This window comes from Oryctolagus cuniculus, chromosome 2 (assembly GCF_051225735.1).
Source record: "Oryctolagus cuniculus isolate XC-2025 breed Fujian yellow rabbit chromosome 2, ASM5122573v1, whole genome shotgun sequence".
NCBI classification, from domain to species: Eukaryota; Metazoa; Chordata; class Mammalia; order Lagomorpha; family Leporidae; genus Oryctolagus; species Oryctolagus cuniculus.
The window spans coordinates 1,142,003-1,159,698 of NC_142868.1; the positions used below are offsets into that span (position 1 = coordinate 1,142,003).

At 44.9% G+C, this 17,696-nt stretch overlaps 1 protein-coding gene across 3 annotated transcripts; it reads right to left on the reverse strand.

Annotated features, from left to right (window-relative positions):
* Positions 1-8: 8 nt before the first annotated feature.
* Positions 9-16,237, reverse strand: HAUS3 (HAUS augmin like complex subunit 3). 3 transcript variants are annotated; one of them, XM_051836705.3, is made up of 5 exons: positions 16,179-16,237; positions 14,318-15,368; positions 11,294-11,733; positions 8,233-8,461; positions 9-339 (listed from the first exon to the last, which is right to left on the reverse strand). In XM_051836705.3, exons 2-5 carry the CDS (start codon positions 15,224-15,226, stop codon positions 106-108), a joined length of 1,812 nt encoding a protein of 603 aa, XP_051692665.3. In that variant the 5' UTR covers positions 15,227-15,368; positions 16,179-16,237; the 3' UTR covers positions 9-105. The 3 variants fall into 3 exon arrangements, with proteins under 3 accessions (XP_051692665.3, XP_089181099.1, XP_051692664.3); XM_089324973.1 differs by having other exon boundaries at positions 14,318-15,488; XM_051836704.3 differs by having other exon boundaries at positions 14,318-15,535.
* Positions 16,238-17,696: the final 1,459 nt, after the last annotated feature.

Here is a 17,696-nt window from a genome sequence, read left to right on the forward strand (position 1 = left end):
CATTGACCTTGAATTTAAAAATGTGTTTATTAAATATATTCTCCTCTTAATATATAAAACATTTAAAAAGACAGTATGTGTAATAGATTCAGTTTTAACTAATTTTCAATCTCCAAGAGCAACAGCCTTAATCTTTGATTGATTTTCTAAATTCTCCACGATATCTTTCAGATAATCTTCATCTTTTAAAAAATGTACATATAATTCTCTTTCCATTTGGTGCAATTTATTAGTTGCCAAAATTTTTCTTTTTGTCTTCACATCAGCAAGAATATCAGTAAGGAGATGATTTAGCTTATTGAGCTGAGATTCAACATGATGAAACTGTTCCATTAATTTCTAAAAGAAGAAAATAAAAATGCTTTCAATTCAACAGTTTTATCCCTATCCTAATTAAAAATTTTACATGACTCTTAATTTATTTTCACAATTTTAGCAATAAATAATCCTCAATTAAAAATCTAAACAGGTATAATGTAAATTCTATGTAAGATTAATTGTAACATTAATTAAGTGGTTTGAAGAATACTTGTAAACTGCTATATCTATATATTCAACAAATACTACTGAGTACATACCATGTGCTAAGCATTTTTCAGTTTTTTTTTCCACCTTCTTCTTAAGGCTGACTTATTTATTTGAAAGATATATAGTGGGAGCTGGCTCTGTGGTATAGCAGGTAAAACCACTGCCTGCAGTGCCAGCCTCCCACATGGGCACCCGTTCAAGTCCCAGCTGCTCCACTTCCAATCCAACTCTGCCATGCCCTAGGAAAGCAGTAGAAGATGATCCGAGTCCTTAGGCCCCTGCACCCCTGTGGGAGACCTGGGAGCAGCTCCTAACTCTTGGCTTTGGATCAGCCTGGCTCTGGCCATTGTGGCCATTTGGGGAGTTAACCAGCGAATGGACGACCTCTCTCTCTCTCTCTGCTTCTGCCTCTCTAACTCTGCCTTTCAAATAAATAAATCTTTAAAAAAAAAAAAAAAAAAGGCAGAGAGAGAGAGATCTATCCCATGATTCACTCCCCAAATGCCTGCATAGCCCAGGCTAGGACAGGCCAAAATCAGGAGCCAGGAATTCCATCTAGGTCTCCCAGATGGGAGGCAAGGACCAAGTACTTGAGCCCATCTGCTGCCTTCTAAGTGCGTCAGCAGGAAGATGGATTAGAAGCAGAACAGTCATGACGCAAAGCAGGTGCTCCAAATACGATGTGGGTGTCTCCATCAGCAGCTTAATATACCTTGCCACATGCCTGTCCCTTAAATTACATTTCTTTAAAAAAATCAAATAATTTTGACATTATACATTTACTGGTCTCCTTCAAGAAAAACTGACTACACTGGATACACTGAGAAAACAACTCACCTTTAATTTCAATTAAATATTAAAGAGTTTACAATTGCTAAAATAATCCTACAAATACCAAAATATATTTTACTTCATTAATAAAAATATAAGTTAAAAATTTATAAGGCATTTTATACCACATTGAGCTAGAGAAAAGCATTAGTGACATGGTGAACTTACCATATTTTAATAATTCTAGGATGCATTTTTTTTTTAAAATATCTGAAATCAAGATGCATCTTACAACTGAAAGCACTCTGTGACTGTTTCTGGCTAGCACCCCCCCCCCCCCCGTCCGCCTTTTTTTTCTTGTTTTGAAAAAGATTCCTCTACTGCTTTCCTAGGTCTTAGCAGAGAGCTGGGATCAGAAGAGCAGGACCCAGGACTTGAACGGGCACCCACATGGGATGCCGACGCCCACATGAGATACATGCACTAAAGGTGGCGGCTTTACCCACTACACCACAGCACTGGCTCCCTCTGACTGCTCTTTAAAATGCTTTTTCAACAACATTTTTGACGTACAATGTGGAAAAATACAGACAACTCTGAGTTAATGTAATGTGAAGGTATAGAAATACCCTAACCATTTTTTTTTAGGATTTTTTTTTTTGAAAGTGAGAGTTACAGAGAGAGAGAAGGAGAGGCAAAGAGAGAGACAGAGAGAGATCTTCCATCCGCTGGTTCACTTCCCAGTTGGCCTCAACGGCCGGAGCTGCGCTGATCCAAAGCGAAGAGCTTCTTCCGGGACTCCCGTGTGGGTGCAGGGGCCCAAGGACTTGGGCCATCTTCCACTGCTTTCCTAGGCCATAGCAGAGAGCTGGATGGGGAGTGGAGCAGCCAGGTCTCGAACCAGCATCCATATATTATACCAGCACTGCAAGTGGCGGCTTTACCCACTATACCACAATGCCACCGCCCCCAACTTTTTTTTTTTTAATAATTTTTTATTTATTTGAAAGTCAGAGTTACACAGAGAAGGAGAGGCAGAGAGAGAGAGAAGTCTTCCCAGGCCATAGCTGAGAGCCGGATCGTAAAAGGAGGAGGAGGGAGAGGGGGAGGGGGAGGGGGAGGGGGAGGGGGAGGGCAGAGGGGGAGGGGGAGGGCGGAGGGCGGAGGGGGGGAGGGGAGGGGGTAATCAAGATGCATCTTACAATTGAAAGCACTGTGTGACTGTTTCTGGCTAGCTCCCCACAGCATCCATATGGGATGCCAGCGCTGCAGGCTGGGGCTATAACCTGCTGCGCTACAGTGCTGCCCCCCACCCCCACCATTTTAACTGGCTATGTTCAAGAGGGATAAGATAATCATCTATGTCTACCTGTATCTAAAAGATCTTTTCTAGTAGGTATAAAAAGTATTAAGTAAGCATATTCAGAGTTTTTTCTTATTAGCAACTCATAATTCACATGATGTCTAATAAACACTTAACTAGTGCTGGTGGCTATAAATACATACAACTCCTCTAGAAAGCAATGTGGCAGGGCCAGCACTGTGCGAAAGCAGGTAAAGCTGCTCCCTGTGAAGCAGCATCCCACATGGGCACCTGCAGGAGTCCCTGCTGCTCCACTGCGGACCCAGCTCCCTGCTAATGCACCTGGGAAAGCAGCAGAGGGTGGCCCAAATGCTTGGGCCCCTGCACCCATGTGGGAGACCTGGAAGCTCCTGGCTTTGGTCCAGCCTAGGTCCTTGAGGCCATCTGGAGAGTGAACCAGTGGGTGGAAGACATCTCTGTCTCATTTTCTAACTCTACCTTTCAAATAAATAAATCTTTAAAAATTAAAATGAAGAAATAAGGCAATAAACGGCAAAAAAAAGTGTATACCCAAAAAACCCCAATGACTCTACTTCTAAGAATTTATCCAAATCAAAGTACCAACAACAAAAATGTATATAAACAAAGATATACAAGGATACTTTCAAAAGTTCATAGAAAATGGAAAAGATGTTTATTTTAATGCAAAAAAAGAAAAAAAAATTCCCAGGGTCAGCACTATAGCACAGTGCCGGCATCCCATGTGGGCACTAGTTCAAGTCCCAGCTGTTCCACTTCCGACCCAGCTCCCTGCTAATGTGCCTGGGAAAGCAATGGAGAATGGCCCAAGTGCTTGGGCCCTGTACCCAGAAGAAGCTCCTGGCTCCTGGCTTTGGATGGGCTCAGCACCAACCATTGTAGTCACTTGGGGAGTGAACCAGTGTATAAAAGAACTCTCTCCATCTCTACCTCTCTCTGTAACTCTTTCAAATAAATAAAATAAATTTATAAAAAAAAAAACAAAAACAAAAACACACACACACCTGAAATCCATCCATACACAATGTTGCTAAAGAACAAAAGAAAAAAAATAAGAATCATAATGTCCATTGGAATGGTTACAGAAATTATGGCACAGTTAAAGTACCATAAACTTAAATTTAAGAAAAGTAGAATAAAATTGTTTATTTCATAATGCTAGTTGAGAAGAATAAAGAAAATATGTAAGTAAATGAAAAACTGTATGTCTCACAATTACTAACAAAAAGAAAGATGGCACAAGAATATTAATATCAGACAAGAGTACCAAAATAAAAAGCATTATAGGCATAGAGATCATCATGTTAAAACTAAATGCATATATGTAACTTGCAAAATAGATCAAAAATAAAGAAAAAATTGATAGGATTAAATGGAAACATTTTCAAATCCATCATCATATTCAAAATTCTTAAATATTTCTCTAATGAACCAAAAATGTAAGATCAGTGGCCGGTGTTGTGTTATGGCTGCTAGTAGCTAAAACCGCTGCCTATAATGCCAGCATCCCATATGGGCACCGGTTCATGTCCCAACTGCTTCATTTTTAATCCAATTCCCTGCTAATGACCTGGGAAAAGCAGCAGAAGATAGCCCAAGTGCTTGGGCCCCTGGCACCCATGTAGGAAACCCAAATGAGGCTCATGACTCCTGGCTTCGGCCTGGTCCAGTCCTGGCCATTGCAGCCATCTGGAGTGAGCCAGTGGATGGAAGATGTTTCTCTCTCTCCCTCTAATTCTTTCAAAATAAATCTTAAAAAAGAAAAGTAAGGCCAGCGCCGCGGCTCACTAGGCTAATCCTCCACCTTGCGGCGCCAGCACACTAGGTTCTAGTCCTGGTCGGGGCACCGGATTCTGTCCCGGTTGCCCCTCTTCCAGGCCAGCTCTCTGCTGTGGCCAGGGAGTGCAGTGGAGGATGGCCCAAGTGCTTGGGCCCTGCACCCCATGGGAGACCAGGATAAGTACCTGGCTCCTGCCTTCAGATCAGCGCGGTGCGCCGGCTGCGGCGGCCGTTGGAGGGTGAACCAACGGCAAAAGGAAGACTTTTCTCTCTCTCTCTCTCATTGTCCACTCTGCCTGTCAAAAAAAAAAAAAATTAATAAAAATAAAAATAAAAAAAAGAAAAAGAAAAGTAAGGTCAGTAATGGTAGATCTTTCAAAAAACTAAGCAGATACTAATTTACACCCATTAGACCAGCAAGTGTTGCTGAATATGTGGAGAAATTGGAACCCTCATACATTAATAATATACTGGCTGCAGAAAAAGAAGTTGCCAGCATTTCTTATCAGAGTACCAGTTCAAGTCCCAGCTCCTCTACTTCTGATCCACCTTCCTGCTAATGCACATGGGAAGGCAGCAGATGATGGCTCAGGTACTTTGAGTTCCCACTGCCCACATGGGAGATGTGGATGGACCCCTAGCTCCTGGTTTCAGCCTGGCCCAGCACAGGCTGTTATGCCCATTTAGGGAGTAAACCAGCAGTGGAAGACCTCTCTGTCTCTTCTTCTGTCACTCTGCCTTTTGAAAAAATAATCTTTAAAAATAAATAAAATAAAAGCTTCCTAAAAGTAACAGAGATGAGACTTGGAGCTACAAGTCCCTATAATAACTGAAATGGAAAGAGAGCCCAGGAGCAGCTTTACTCTGAGGCCAATTGCCAATCCCTGGTTTATTAGTCTAGCAAGATGAATGGGAGAAAAATCAGGATCCAAAGAAGGTACAAACTTTAAGAGAAGGCCATCTCAGTAATAAGCTGAGGACCCAAAGGGAATCCAATCAGACTGGCCCAGACAGAGAAGAGCCTTGCTTAGAATTACAGTCCAGATAGGAATCACCTGGGCTGTCCAAAGAGTCTAGGGCTTTGGACTAGTTTGCAGTTAAGAGCTGTCTGTGCCTGCAGTATGGAACAAAACAGACATGAAGGCAAAGACATTTAAGGAGGATTTCATAATGTTAAGAGATTCCCTTTACCAGAAAGGTAAGTATCTTAAATTAGTACACTCCAGAGGGTGGTGCTGGTACTTAGTAGGTTAGGCCTCCACCTGTGGTGCCAGCATTCCATATGGGCGTTCGAGTCCCAGCTGCCCCACTTTCAATCCACTTCCCTGCTGCTTGCCTGGGAAAGCAGTGGAAGATGGCCCAAATGCTTGGGACCCTGAACCTGCATGGGAGACCCAGAAGAAGCTCCTGGCTTTAAATCAGCCCAGCTCCAGCCATTGCCGCCATTTGGGAGTGAACCAGAGGATGGAAGACCTGTCTCTCCCTCTAACTCTGCCTTTCATATAAATAAATCTTAAAAAACAAACAAGCAAAAAAGATAAAAATGCCTACTCTTACCACCTTCTGTCCATTTAGTACTTAACTTCCAGGCAGAACAACTACGCGAGAAAAATAAAAAACAATGCAAATAGGAAAGAAAGAAGTGAAACTGTATTAAAACAAAAACAAAAACAAAAACCCCACCCATGTGGGAGACCCAGTGGAAGTTCTTGACTCCTGGCTTTGGATCAGCCCAGCTCTGGAAACTGCAGCTGTTTGAGGAGTGAACCAAGGGACGGAAGCTCTCTGTCTCTTCCTCTCTGTAACTCTGCCTCTCAAATAAATAAATAAATCTTTAAAAAAAAATTTAGTATGTTCCAATAAATCGTGATGAAACAATCTGGTTATTCAAAAGAGAAGGTATAAACTTAGTTATTTATGAGGCAAAAAATAAAAACAGAATTAGAACTCTACCTCACCAGCACTGGGCATAGCAGGTAAGACTGCCGCCTGCAGTGCTGGCATCTCATACGGGTACTGGTTCTAGTCCTGGCTGCTCCATTTCTGATCCAGCTCTCTGCTATGGCCTGGGAAAGCAGTAGAAGATGGCCCAAGTCCTTGGGCCCCTGCCCTTCGTGGGAGACCCAGAAGTTCCTGGCTTCGGATTGGCCCAGCTCTGGCCATTGCAACCATTTTGGGAGTGAACCAGCGGATGGAAGATCTTTCTCTCTGCCTGTGCCTCTCTGTAACTCTGCCTTTCAAATAAGTAAATAAATCTTTAAAACAAAACAAAACAACCTCATATCCTACATGAAAAATTCCTAGTGGATGAAAGAACTGATAGGAGCAAATATATTTCACATAAATAACTGACAAAGGATTGAATCTGAAATGTAAAATCAACTTTTACGGACAATTTTTTTCAAGAACATAGAAAATAAGCAAAGGAAATAAACGAGCAATTCTCAGAAACAAGTGAAAATGGTGTCAATCTCCCATTTAGTCAGGGAAATCAAATTACAATTCTAATGAAATATTATTTTACACGCACAGGATTGATACTATTTTATAAATCAGGCAGTGTTATTTACGTGATGAAAATCAAATAAACAACATCTCTTTTTCTTAAAAAAATTTCTTTGTTTGAAAGGTAGGTAACAGAGATAAAGAAGGAGAGACACAGAAAAAAGAGATCCTCTGTCTACTGATCCATTCTCCAAACGGCCACAATTGCTGAGGCTGAGCCACACCAAAACCAGGAGCCTGGAACTCCATCTGGGCCTCCTACATGGGAAGCAAGGACCCAAGTACCCTAGTCATCCTCCATTGTCCTCCAGGGCACACCAGCAGGAAGCTGGATCAGAAGCAAAGCAGCCAGGACTTGAAGTGGCACTACAATATGGAGGTAAAAGTGGGGACTTACTTTGCTGCATCACGATGCCAGCCCCCTAAGTAGCATTTTGGAAAACCATTTGTTTTATTTATTTATTTTATATTTGTTTTATTTATTTATACCTTGTAAAACTGACCACATGCATACCCTGTAATGTAGCAAATTTCACTCCTAGGAGTGAGTGTGAATGTGTGTGTGTATATGTGTGCATGTGTGCTCACCAGAGGCTCTCAAAATGTGCAATTATGGGGCCAGAGCTGTGGCACAGCAGGTAAAGCCAGCACCTGCAGTACCAGCATCCCATATGGACACCAGTTCAAGACCTAATAGCTCCACTTCCAATCCAGCTCTCTGCTACAGTCTAGGAAAGCAGTAGAAGATGGCCCAAGTGCTTGGGTCCCTGCATCTGCATGAGAGATCCCAGAAGAAGCTCCTGGCTTCAGATTGGCACAGCTCTGGCCATTGCAGCCGTTTGGGGAGTGAACCAGCAGATGGAAGATCTCTTTCTCTCTCTGCATCTGCTTCTCTGTAACTCTGCCTTTCAAATAAATAAATATTTTAAACACACACAACACACACACACGTGTATATATAAGTAAGAAGAAAGGGGAATTCTATTAGGGGGTGTGTGTACCCCTTAAGTACACACAGGATTTTAAAGATAAAATGGCAACCCTCTATCTGTTAAGATGAGCAAATGAACACAGGGATAGCATAATTTTATTTTTTCAATTCTTGGCATAAAGGTTACACTAACCTTTTATGTGTCTGAAAAACCTTACACATTTTTAACTTCTACCATTCTGATCAAAACTGCCTGGAAAGGTATGTGTGAAAAAAGCTAGATGTGCAATGAAATTGAGGTAATATTTTCCTAATTAGTATCTTTAACATTGAACATTTTTTAAAAAGATTTTTAATCTCTATGGCAAATACCCACCTGATCACTAAGCAACAGCTGATTTCCTCCTTGATACAAAGCATCACAAAGCACGTCCACATCACTATTCAGTTTGGACAGGAAGAACGAATGCTCTTGAGCTGATACTGCCAACTGATCACGTAGTAACGAAACATCCTGTTTCAGTTTCTCAGCCACTTCCTCCAGGTTTCCGTGTGTTATGAACAATTCTTTCTTCCTATTCTCTCCCTCTAAAAGTTGATAAAGCCTAAAATGTAAAAATAAAAATTACAGGGAAAAATTCTCAAGTCAGTATGGTTTTCAAAATTAAAATCCATTGTATTAAGGCATTTGCAGGGGCAGCAAAGTGACAAGTTAAAAATATTCATTTGCTAAAATCAACCAAGCCGGTGCCGCGGCTCACTAGGCTAATCCTCCGCCTGGCGGTGCCGGCACACCGGGTTCTAGTCCCGGTTGCCCCTCTTCCAGGCCAGCTCTCTGCTGTGGCCAGGGAGTGCAGTGGAGGATGGCCCAGGTGCTTGGGCCCTGCACCCCATGGGAGACCAGGAAAAGCACCAGGCTCCTGGCTCCTGCCATCGGATCAGCGCGGTGCGCCGGCCGTAGCGCGCCGGCCGCGGCGGCCATTGGAGGGTGAACGAACGGCAAAGGAAGACCTTTCTCTCTGTCTCTCTCTCTCACTGTCCACTCTGCCTGTCAAAAATAAATAAATAAATAAATAAATAAATAAATAAAATCAACCAAGTGAAACCATTTCAACTATAATCCTACTTCAGTACAGAAACATGTATTCTAACTATTGCAGCAAAACTGATGTGCTCCTATTACACTTGACCTCTAGTCTCTCCCATCCTCCAAGTTTTAGATATAAAATTCTTCACTTAACTGTCTTAATTTACTTCAAACAAGATGTGTTTCAGAGATACCTCCCAAGAAAACACTTCTTTCACAGAATACAAGTAGGATGCAGTAGAAATAGCAATGAGCTTGAAACAGAACATCTAGATTTGAGTTCTCTTTTGGAGGAAGTACTTATGAGAAAAACTGAGAACGTAAACAATGTGATATGTAAAGCAGCAAAGAGCGACATGAATAGCTACAATAACAGTATGACAGATGCCTAGTCTTACTACCTTCTACCATACAGTACTTACCTTCCAGACAGAACTAAGTGAGAAAAATAAAAAACAATGCAAATAGGAAAGAGAGGGAAACTGTTTACTAAAAAAAGACAAAGAACTTGATGAGCCATGAGATCACCATTATCACTTGAAATATTAATACCAGAAAAATCCATTATTCTACAGGGTATATGGAAAAATCTAAGGCAGCACCTTCCATACACATCTGACAAAAAGGGTCTGTTCTTCTCAGAATTTTAACAAGTTGTAACAACAGACTTCATAAAAGCCTAAGGCTGCCAATTATTGTCCTGTGGGACCTAACTACACAATTCCAGGAGGCACCATTCACACAGATCATGTCACTGGCAGCCCCTGAAATTATGCAATGAGGAAGCCCTATCCAAGTCCTTCATTTCATTAATAATAAAAGAATTAGGCAATTTTATTCTAGTGCTATAGAAAAATAAGGAATATGACCTAGATTTTTGAGATTTTAAGATTACTTAAGCCCTCCCATTACGGTATCGTACCATCAATTGCTTAAACATTCAGAAAAGACTTGGGAGCTCACTTTTTTTTTTTTTTAAGATTTATTTAATTTATTCATTTATTTGAAAGACAGAGAGGTAAAGCTGGTCGGTGGGGTGGAGTCCTTCCATCCGCTAGTTCATTCTCCAAATGACTGCAATGGCCAGAGCTGAGCTGATCTGAAGCCAGGAGCTTCTTCTGGGTCTCCCATGCGGGTACAGGGGCCCAAGGACTTGGGCCATCTTCTACTAGGCAGTAGCCACAGCAGAGAGTTGGAGTGGAGTAGCCGGAACTCAAAGCAATGCCCATATGGGATGCCAGTGCTGTAGGCTGGGGCTTTAACCCTCTACACCACAGCGCCAGCCCCTGACATTCATTCTCAGTGATTCCTCTGACTAGGCGCAGAAATGAAGTTTGGGGACTGGCATTGTGGCACAGCAGCTTAAGCATCCAAAATCCATATGGGTGCAGATTAGAGCCCTGACTGCTCCAATCCAGCTTCCTGCTAATGAGTCTGGGAAGGCAGCAGAAAATGGCCCAATTGGGCCCCTGCCATTCATTGGGGAGTCAAGGATAGAGTTCCTGGCTCCTTGCTCCTGGCTCCTGGCTGTGGCCTGGCCCAATAATGGCTGCTGTGGTAATTTCAGGAGTGAACCAGTGGATGCAAGACCTCTTTCCCTCTCAGTCATTCTGCCTTTTAATTAAGTAAATAAATAAATCTTTGAAAAAGAAGTTTCATCCTCTATTATTACTTTCTCCAAACACAGTCAACTCCCTGCCCAGCAGTATCTATGAGCATTGTATCAAGCTGTATTCACACTTCCTGCCCCAAATCTAAACCAAGTTATCTAAATAATGCTGTCTAAAAGGGAATAAAATCTTGGAAATATTCTTCCAACCAATCCACCTAAATTCTAAAGACAAAAAAAAAAAAAAACACTTTTTTTTTTTTTTTTTAAAGAGGCATACAGAAGAAAAGTAGAAGAGAATTAGAGGGCCAAACTTGGAGTGCAAAAAATTTCTCAAGTGGGTTGACACTGTGGCATCGCAGGTAAAACCACCACCTGCCTTGCCTGGGGTCCCATATGGGTGCCAGTTCAACTCCCAGCTGTTCCACTTCTGATCCGGCTCTCTGCTGATGTGCTAGGGAAAGCAGTGGAGGATGGCCCAAGAGCTTAGGTTCCTGCACCTACATGGGAGACCAGAAGGAGGTTCCTGGCTTCAGTATGACCCAGTCCTGACTACTGTACCGATTTGGAGAGTGGACCAGCGCATGGAAGATATTTCTCTTTGTGTCTATACCTCTCTCTGTAACTCTGCCTTTCAAATAAATATTTAAAAAATTTCTTAAATATCCAAAAATGTGGCTCAAAATCCCTAGTATTTTACAAAACCAAAAAAAAATTACTAAGGAAATAAAGCATACACACCTATGAGTAGAATAATCCTTGGTATCAATGGTATTCCTTGGATTTATCTGCTGAGAGGCTGATGGATCTGTTAACATTTCCAATCGCTGGTACAGTATCATGGTACTTTGACTAAGTTCTTGAACCAGATTTTCAAGCTGACGAAATATGTCCCAATGCTTTCTCAATTCAATTTCATATGATAGCTGTACAAGTTCAAATGATGCCTTTTGTTTTATCAACTGATGTAAAACTAAATCTTGTCTTGCTGTGTAATAATCTTGTTTAGCAATTTGCAAATCAAAGTCTCCCTTTACAACTGGCATGTTCAGTAACTGGGCATTTTCTTTTATCACAGCAGGCAAACTTCTGTCTTTCATATGAGTGATTTGTTCTTCAAGTTTCAGAATCTCATTGCTGAAGTTAGAAATTTTAGTGCCCAAATTTTCTTTGCCAACAGCCTACACAAAAAAAAGCAACTACATTTCAACGGCATTTCAAAGAAGTCTAGGTTTAAACTTCAAATAGTTATGAAATTAATCCCACTTTCCATGTAAGTGATCAGATAATATGTTCAGTGATTAAGTATATATAAGCATAAACCAAAATTACAGTGTGAAAAGGAAAAATGTTCACTAAGAAAAGAGTAAAGCTGAGGCTGGCAATGTGCCATAGGGGGTAAAGTCACCACTTTTTTTTTTTTTTTTTTAAGATTTATGTATTTTTTACTTAAGAGTCAGAGTTACACAGAGAGAGGAGAGGCAGAAAGAGAGAGAGAGGTCTTCCATCCGTTGGTTCACTCCCCAATTGGCCGCAATGGCCGGAACTATGCCGATCCAAAGCCAGGAGCTTCTTCTGGGTCTCCCACATTGGTGCAGGGGCCCAAGGACTTGGGCCATCTTTTCCTGCTTTCCCAGGCCACAGCAGAGAGCTGGGTGGGAATTGGAGCAGCTGGGACTAGTCCATATGGGATGCCGGCGCTTCAGGCCAGGGCATTAACCCGCTGTGCCACAGCGCCGGCCCCAAATCACCACTTCAATACCGCCATCCCATATAGGCAGTCCTGGCTGCTCCACTTCCAATCCACTCCCTGCTAATGTGCCTGAGAAAGCAGAGGAAGACGGCCGAAGTCCTCAGTCCCTGTACCCACGTGGGAAACCTGGAGGAAGCTCAGCTTTTGATCTACCCATCTGGGGAGTAAACCAGTGGATGAAAGACCTCTCCCTTTCTGCCTCTGCCTCTCTGTAAGTCTTTCAAACAAATAAATCTTTTTTTTTTGACAGGCAGAGTTAGAGAGAGAGAAAGATCTTCCTTCCGTTGGTTCACCCCACCAAATGGCCGCTACAGCCAGTGTGCTGCACCCATCCAAAGCCAGGAGCCAGGTGCTTCCTCCTGGTCTCCCATGGGGTGCAGGGCCCAAGCACTTGGGCCACCCTCCACTGCACTCCTGGGCCACAGCAGAGAGCTGGACTGGAAGAGGAGCAAGCGGGAAAGAATCCAGCGCCCCAACCGGGACTAGAACCTGGGGTGCCGGCACCGCAGGTAGAGGATTAGCCAAGTGAGTCAAGGCACCGGCCAAATAAGTAAATCTTTTAAAAAAAATAGAGTAGAGCTACAATGAATTACTAAATTTTAGGAGCCAGTACACCACAGCAGATTAAAGTCTGCAATGCCAACATCTCATCAGTCCAGCTTTGAGTCTCAGCTGCTCTACTTCCCTTACAGCTCCCTGCTCATGTGCCTGGGAAAGCAGCAGAGGATGGACTAAGTACTTGGGTCTGCTGCCCACATGGGCGACCTGGATGAAGCTCCTGGCTTCTACCTGACCCAGCTCCAGGCCACTGCATCTATTTGAGGAGAGAAGCAGCTTACAGAAGACCTCAATATCTTTCTCTTTCTCTCTGTAACTTTGCCTTTCAAATAAATAAATAATTTTTTTTAAAAAATTACTAAATTGGTGCCAGTTCTGTGGCACAATGGGTTGATGCCCTGGCCTGGGGTGCCGGCGTCCTGTATGGGCACCGGTTCGGGACCGGCTGCTCCACTTCCGATCCAGCTCTCTGCTGTGGCCTGGGAAGACAGTGGAGGATGGCCCAGGTCCTTTGGCCCCTGCACCCACATGGGAGACCCGGAGGGGGTTTCTGGCTCCTGGCTCCTGATTAATACAGCTCCAGCCGTTGTGGCCAGTTGGGGAATGAACCATTGGATGGAGGATCTCTCTCTCTCTGCCCCTCCTCTCTCTCTGTAACTTTTTCAAATAAATAAATAAATCTGTAAAAAATTACTAAACTGTTATGCCATTACTATTTATATAGAGTACTCAGAGATACTATGCTTGTTTTATTCAAAATCATTATTACCACTGAAGTCAAATATGTCATTTAAGATTTTCTTAAAATTATCTCAACAGGTTTTAACCTACTCAGTTGACTTTAGCTACCATTTCTACAGACTCACAGGTCTTCTCACCCAGTAAGTTTTTGTCAGTTACAGTAACTAACTTGGTGCTGATATTCAGGTTCAGAAAAGTTACATATTACTCAACTGTCTCGTGGTTACATTACCAACAGAGCTTCCCAAGAATACAGACTAATATCTGCAACTCACTCATCCACTCTCAATCAGGAATCAGGGTTTCAGTTCACTGAACCTGGACTGACTTCATGAGCACCATGCTCTGGTCAGAGCAAACAAGGTGGACTACTCACAATAAAGCAATCAGCTGTTTTACCCAAAAATCATAAGAAAATTTCAGTTCCATCTGTTTCTGAATAAACACAAATTCCTAATCCAGAAAACAAACTAAAGCACTTTTAATTTACAGTAAACTAGACAATGTGGTTGGGGTTGCAATTACTATTTCTGCCCTCGTTTTAAGGATCTATCTCTACGAAATATTGACAGATATCACAAATAAGCACTAAACAAGGGAAAATTAAAAACTGTAATTTCTTATTAGATCCTCCTTTCTAAGGTACTTTAATAGTATTACCATGTTCCTAACAACATTCGCAGTATGAATCCAATCTCATTTCTTATTTTTACCTTGACGGTTAGGCTATGAAGAGTCTCCTCTGCCCATTTTATACTTGACTTCATGCTCAAATTACTTGCTTTCAAGTGAATTAGCTGATGTTGAGCACAGATGTACGCCAGCTGCAGCCTAGCCATCTCCAGTTGTCTCTCCTCAAGGATTTCTTGATTATCACAAACAGATGGTGTATGTACATCTAACAGCTGAAAATTCTCTTCATTTGAACTTTCAACCACTTCACGCACACCTTCGAAGAACTGCTTTTTGGTATATAATGTTAGTGCTGCTGTGCTTCGCTCTTCCTGGCTTAGGTATTTTTCCAAGGAAAACTGAGATAAAAACGCCAGCGGATTTGTCCCTTGACTTAACTCTGAGTGTCTGAAGAACATCATCAACTTGGTGATTCCATCAGTAAAGGCCTGAAGCTCACTGCTGATCTTCGCATTCACAGCACTGAGAACTCCTTGACTCTGCCTCAGCTTCTTTGTGGCCGCTTCTTCTTTAGCATTTAACCGGAGAGATTTGTGGCTAGTTACTGATGCTATCAACTGGCACTTATTACGCCGCTGAATTTTTAGGTGTTTTAATCTCTGGAGACTCTGAATCTCTTCCTCTAACTTCTCTAGCTCCTTGTCATCCAGGCTGGATGTCCTCAAGTCAGAACTTCTACAAGTTTTAAGAACTTCATCCAAAGCTGCCCCTTCCAGAACGGGCTTGCCTGAGTTCTGAAGAACACTAAAAGCCTCCAGCTCTTTTTCACACAGTACGTTCTGCTCACTCACATTCCCGCAAAACCACTTCAGAAACGCCTCATCTTCAGCAGCCTCAAACAGCCAGTCAAAATCTTCTCCGTTAAGAACAGCAGCTTTGGGATAACCAATTTTTTTTAATGTTTCCACAAACTCCTTTCCACAACTCATGGTTTAATGACCCCAGTTTTTCGTTACTGATATGAGTTTATGAGGCTGATTTTTAGAAAATAAATCCAAATAGAAATAAAACTAACTTTTACATTAAGTCCATGAAGAAGAAAAAAAATATTTTTATAATCTATGATTCCTCCTGGAGGGTAAGAAAACAAGTATTAGAACTCAAAGACAGTCGTATTTTTAAAGGAAGACAGGAGTACTGATAGCACGCGACACTTCGGAACCAGCTGAGAGGAAGCTGTAGCCGCAACGTCTGATGAAGACGAAAGCACGTAAGTAATCCAGGCATCCCTTAGCGATCTGCAAAAGCAATCAAAATCGTCTTCCCCAAGGCTTAAAACACAACACAGTTCTCACAGCTCTTAATTCAAAGTAACCGCGTGGAAAGAAGCACGCGTGGCTGAAAGCCCCGTTTCCCCGCCTTCCCCACGTAAGACGACAGACGCGGCAGTTCTGAGGCCGAGTCACCCGAATACTCGCCCAACGACACACCTAGCACCAACCGGGAACCTGCAGCCCCCCGCACCCGGCGCCCGCGACTTCAGGCCGTGGGTGGCGAGGACCACCCCACCTCACCCCACCTCGAGCAGCACCCAAGAGCTAAGCGGTCATCGCGTAAAAACGCCTCCGGCCCGTGTCGACGGCCCCACAGGACCCCCGAGCACGAGTCCCGCCCACCGCGCACCGACACCCGGGCGACACCGCTGGGGTCGGGGTCCCGAATTTTCGGGGGGCAGGGGCTGCTGTAATCCAGTTAGGACTGGCAGGCGCGCTCACAACACACACACACACAGCGCCCAGGCCAAGGGACGCGCCCTCGCCCCCCGCCCCCCACGTCCGCCCCTCACCGCCCTGACTGAGCCCGCGACCTCCTGAGAGGGAAAGCAGAGGCAGCGGGCGGCGGTGAGGGGGCCGCGGCGAGCCCGCCGCGCGAGGGTCTCACCTCAGGGAGCGACCGCCCGCGCCCTCGCTCAGCCCGCCACGGCCTCCCGCGCCTCGCACGGCCTCACGGGAGCCGGCCGCGCGCACGCGCAGAAGGCAGGGCGGCGCGCGCGCGGGGAGGTCCGCGCCGGCGGGGGACGCGGGGGCGGGGCCGACGTAGATCGCGTTGGGGGCGGGGCTGAGCAGGCAGGTCCCGCCCCCACCGCGCCGTCTCCCGAGCTGATTGGCTGCCCAGCGCCCAGAGGCGACATCCGCCGCGGCGGCCGCCTGGGGCCGGGGCTGCGTCCTCCGGGGCGCCGCGGGCGAGGGGTCTCACCCGCCGGCAGCCGGCAGTTGAGCCCTGGGCCCCTGTCGGGGCTCCTCGCGCTTCCCGGCCGCGGGCGGTAGCCGCCTTCAGCCCCAGCTGGAGTCGTGCCCTGCACGGCAGCCCGAATGCCGCCGGTGCAGGGGCGCTGTTGGGGAGACGACGCCCAGGCTGGGGGTGGGGGCTCGGGCTGAGCCCCGCGGCCTGGGGGCGGGCTGCAGCCAGCCAGCAGCCGGTGCCTGCGCCGTGTAAGGGCTGGCCACCGCGTGCTGAGCGTCTTCACCAAAGCAGCCTGTGCCCAGGTGCCCACCTGACCTCTCGTAAAAGCCGGCCTCGGCCGCGATGCCACTGGAGAGTTCTGAGAGCCTCGGAGCGTCCACGACCGGAGCTCGGTGCGAATCTGCCGCCCAGCGAGACCAGCCCCCTAGGGCTGCCGCTTGTGTCGGACAAGATTTACTTACAGGGGACAGAATTCGTTTGCATCTCTACCGAATACGTGCGGCTGGCCAGTCTCCTGCAGGTGCACGGCTAAATTTGCGAGCTGTGGCCTTGGGTCATTAGTGCGCCCCTCGTCCGGGGGCGGATGACACCAGGGTGACGGGTCAGAGAATGTTCTGCTCCGGTGTGACTAGGCAGCCGTCGCTCTGAATGGTTTTTCTTAATATTTTTAAGACGAGATAAAGGATAAAGGACTGTTTCTAGGCAGATGTTGCAAATTGTTCCTGCGGCTCAGACACTTCCTGTTAATTCTTGTCTTACCCTTTTGTTTAGCATATCTTTTTTTAAAGATTTATTTTATTTATCTGAAAGACAGAGCTACATAGAGAGAGAGAGGTCTTCCATCCACTGGTTCACTCCCCAGTTGGCCGCAACGGCCAGAACTACGCCGATTCGAAGCCAGGAGCCAGGAGCTTCTTCCGGGTCTCCCATGGGGTGCAGGGCCCAAGCACTTGAGCCATCTTCTACTGCTTTCCAGGCCACAGCAGAGAGCTGGATCGGAAGAGGGGCAGCTGGGACTAGAACCGGCGCCCATATGGGATGCCAGCACTGCAGGTCGGGGCTTTAACCTGTTGCGCCACAGCGTCAGCCCCCCCCCCTTTTTTTTTTAAAGAACCTTTTCCTTTTAAAACTAACAGAAGCTAAAATGACCTGAGAAACAAACATGAGTGGTGCCCAGCCTGGAGACACAGAACCCGGGTGTAGAACCGAGAGGCG

Bases quoted from the DNA above. Each gene is read 5' to 3' on its own strand.
- HAUS3 (XM_051836705.3), bottom strand. From the start codon at position 15,226: ATGAGTTGTGGAAAGGAGTTTGTGGAAACATTAAAAAAAATTGGTTAT. The intron at 8,462-11,293 runs GTGTGTATGCTT...TTTACATTTTAG, and splicing joins AAGGATTATTCTACTCATAG to GCTTTATCAACTTTTAGAGG. The intron at 340-8,232 runs GTGGGTATTTGC...TTCTTCTTTTAG, and splicing joins AGCTGTTGCTTAGTGATCAG to AAATTAATGGAACAGTTTCA.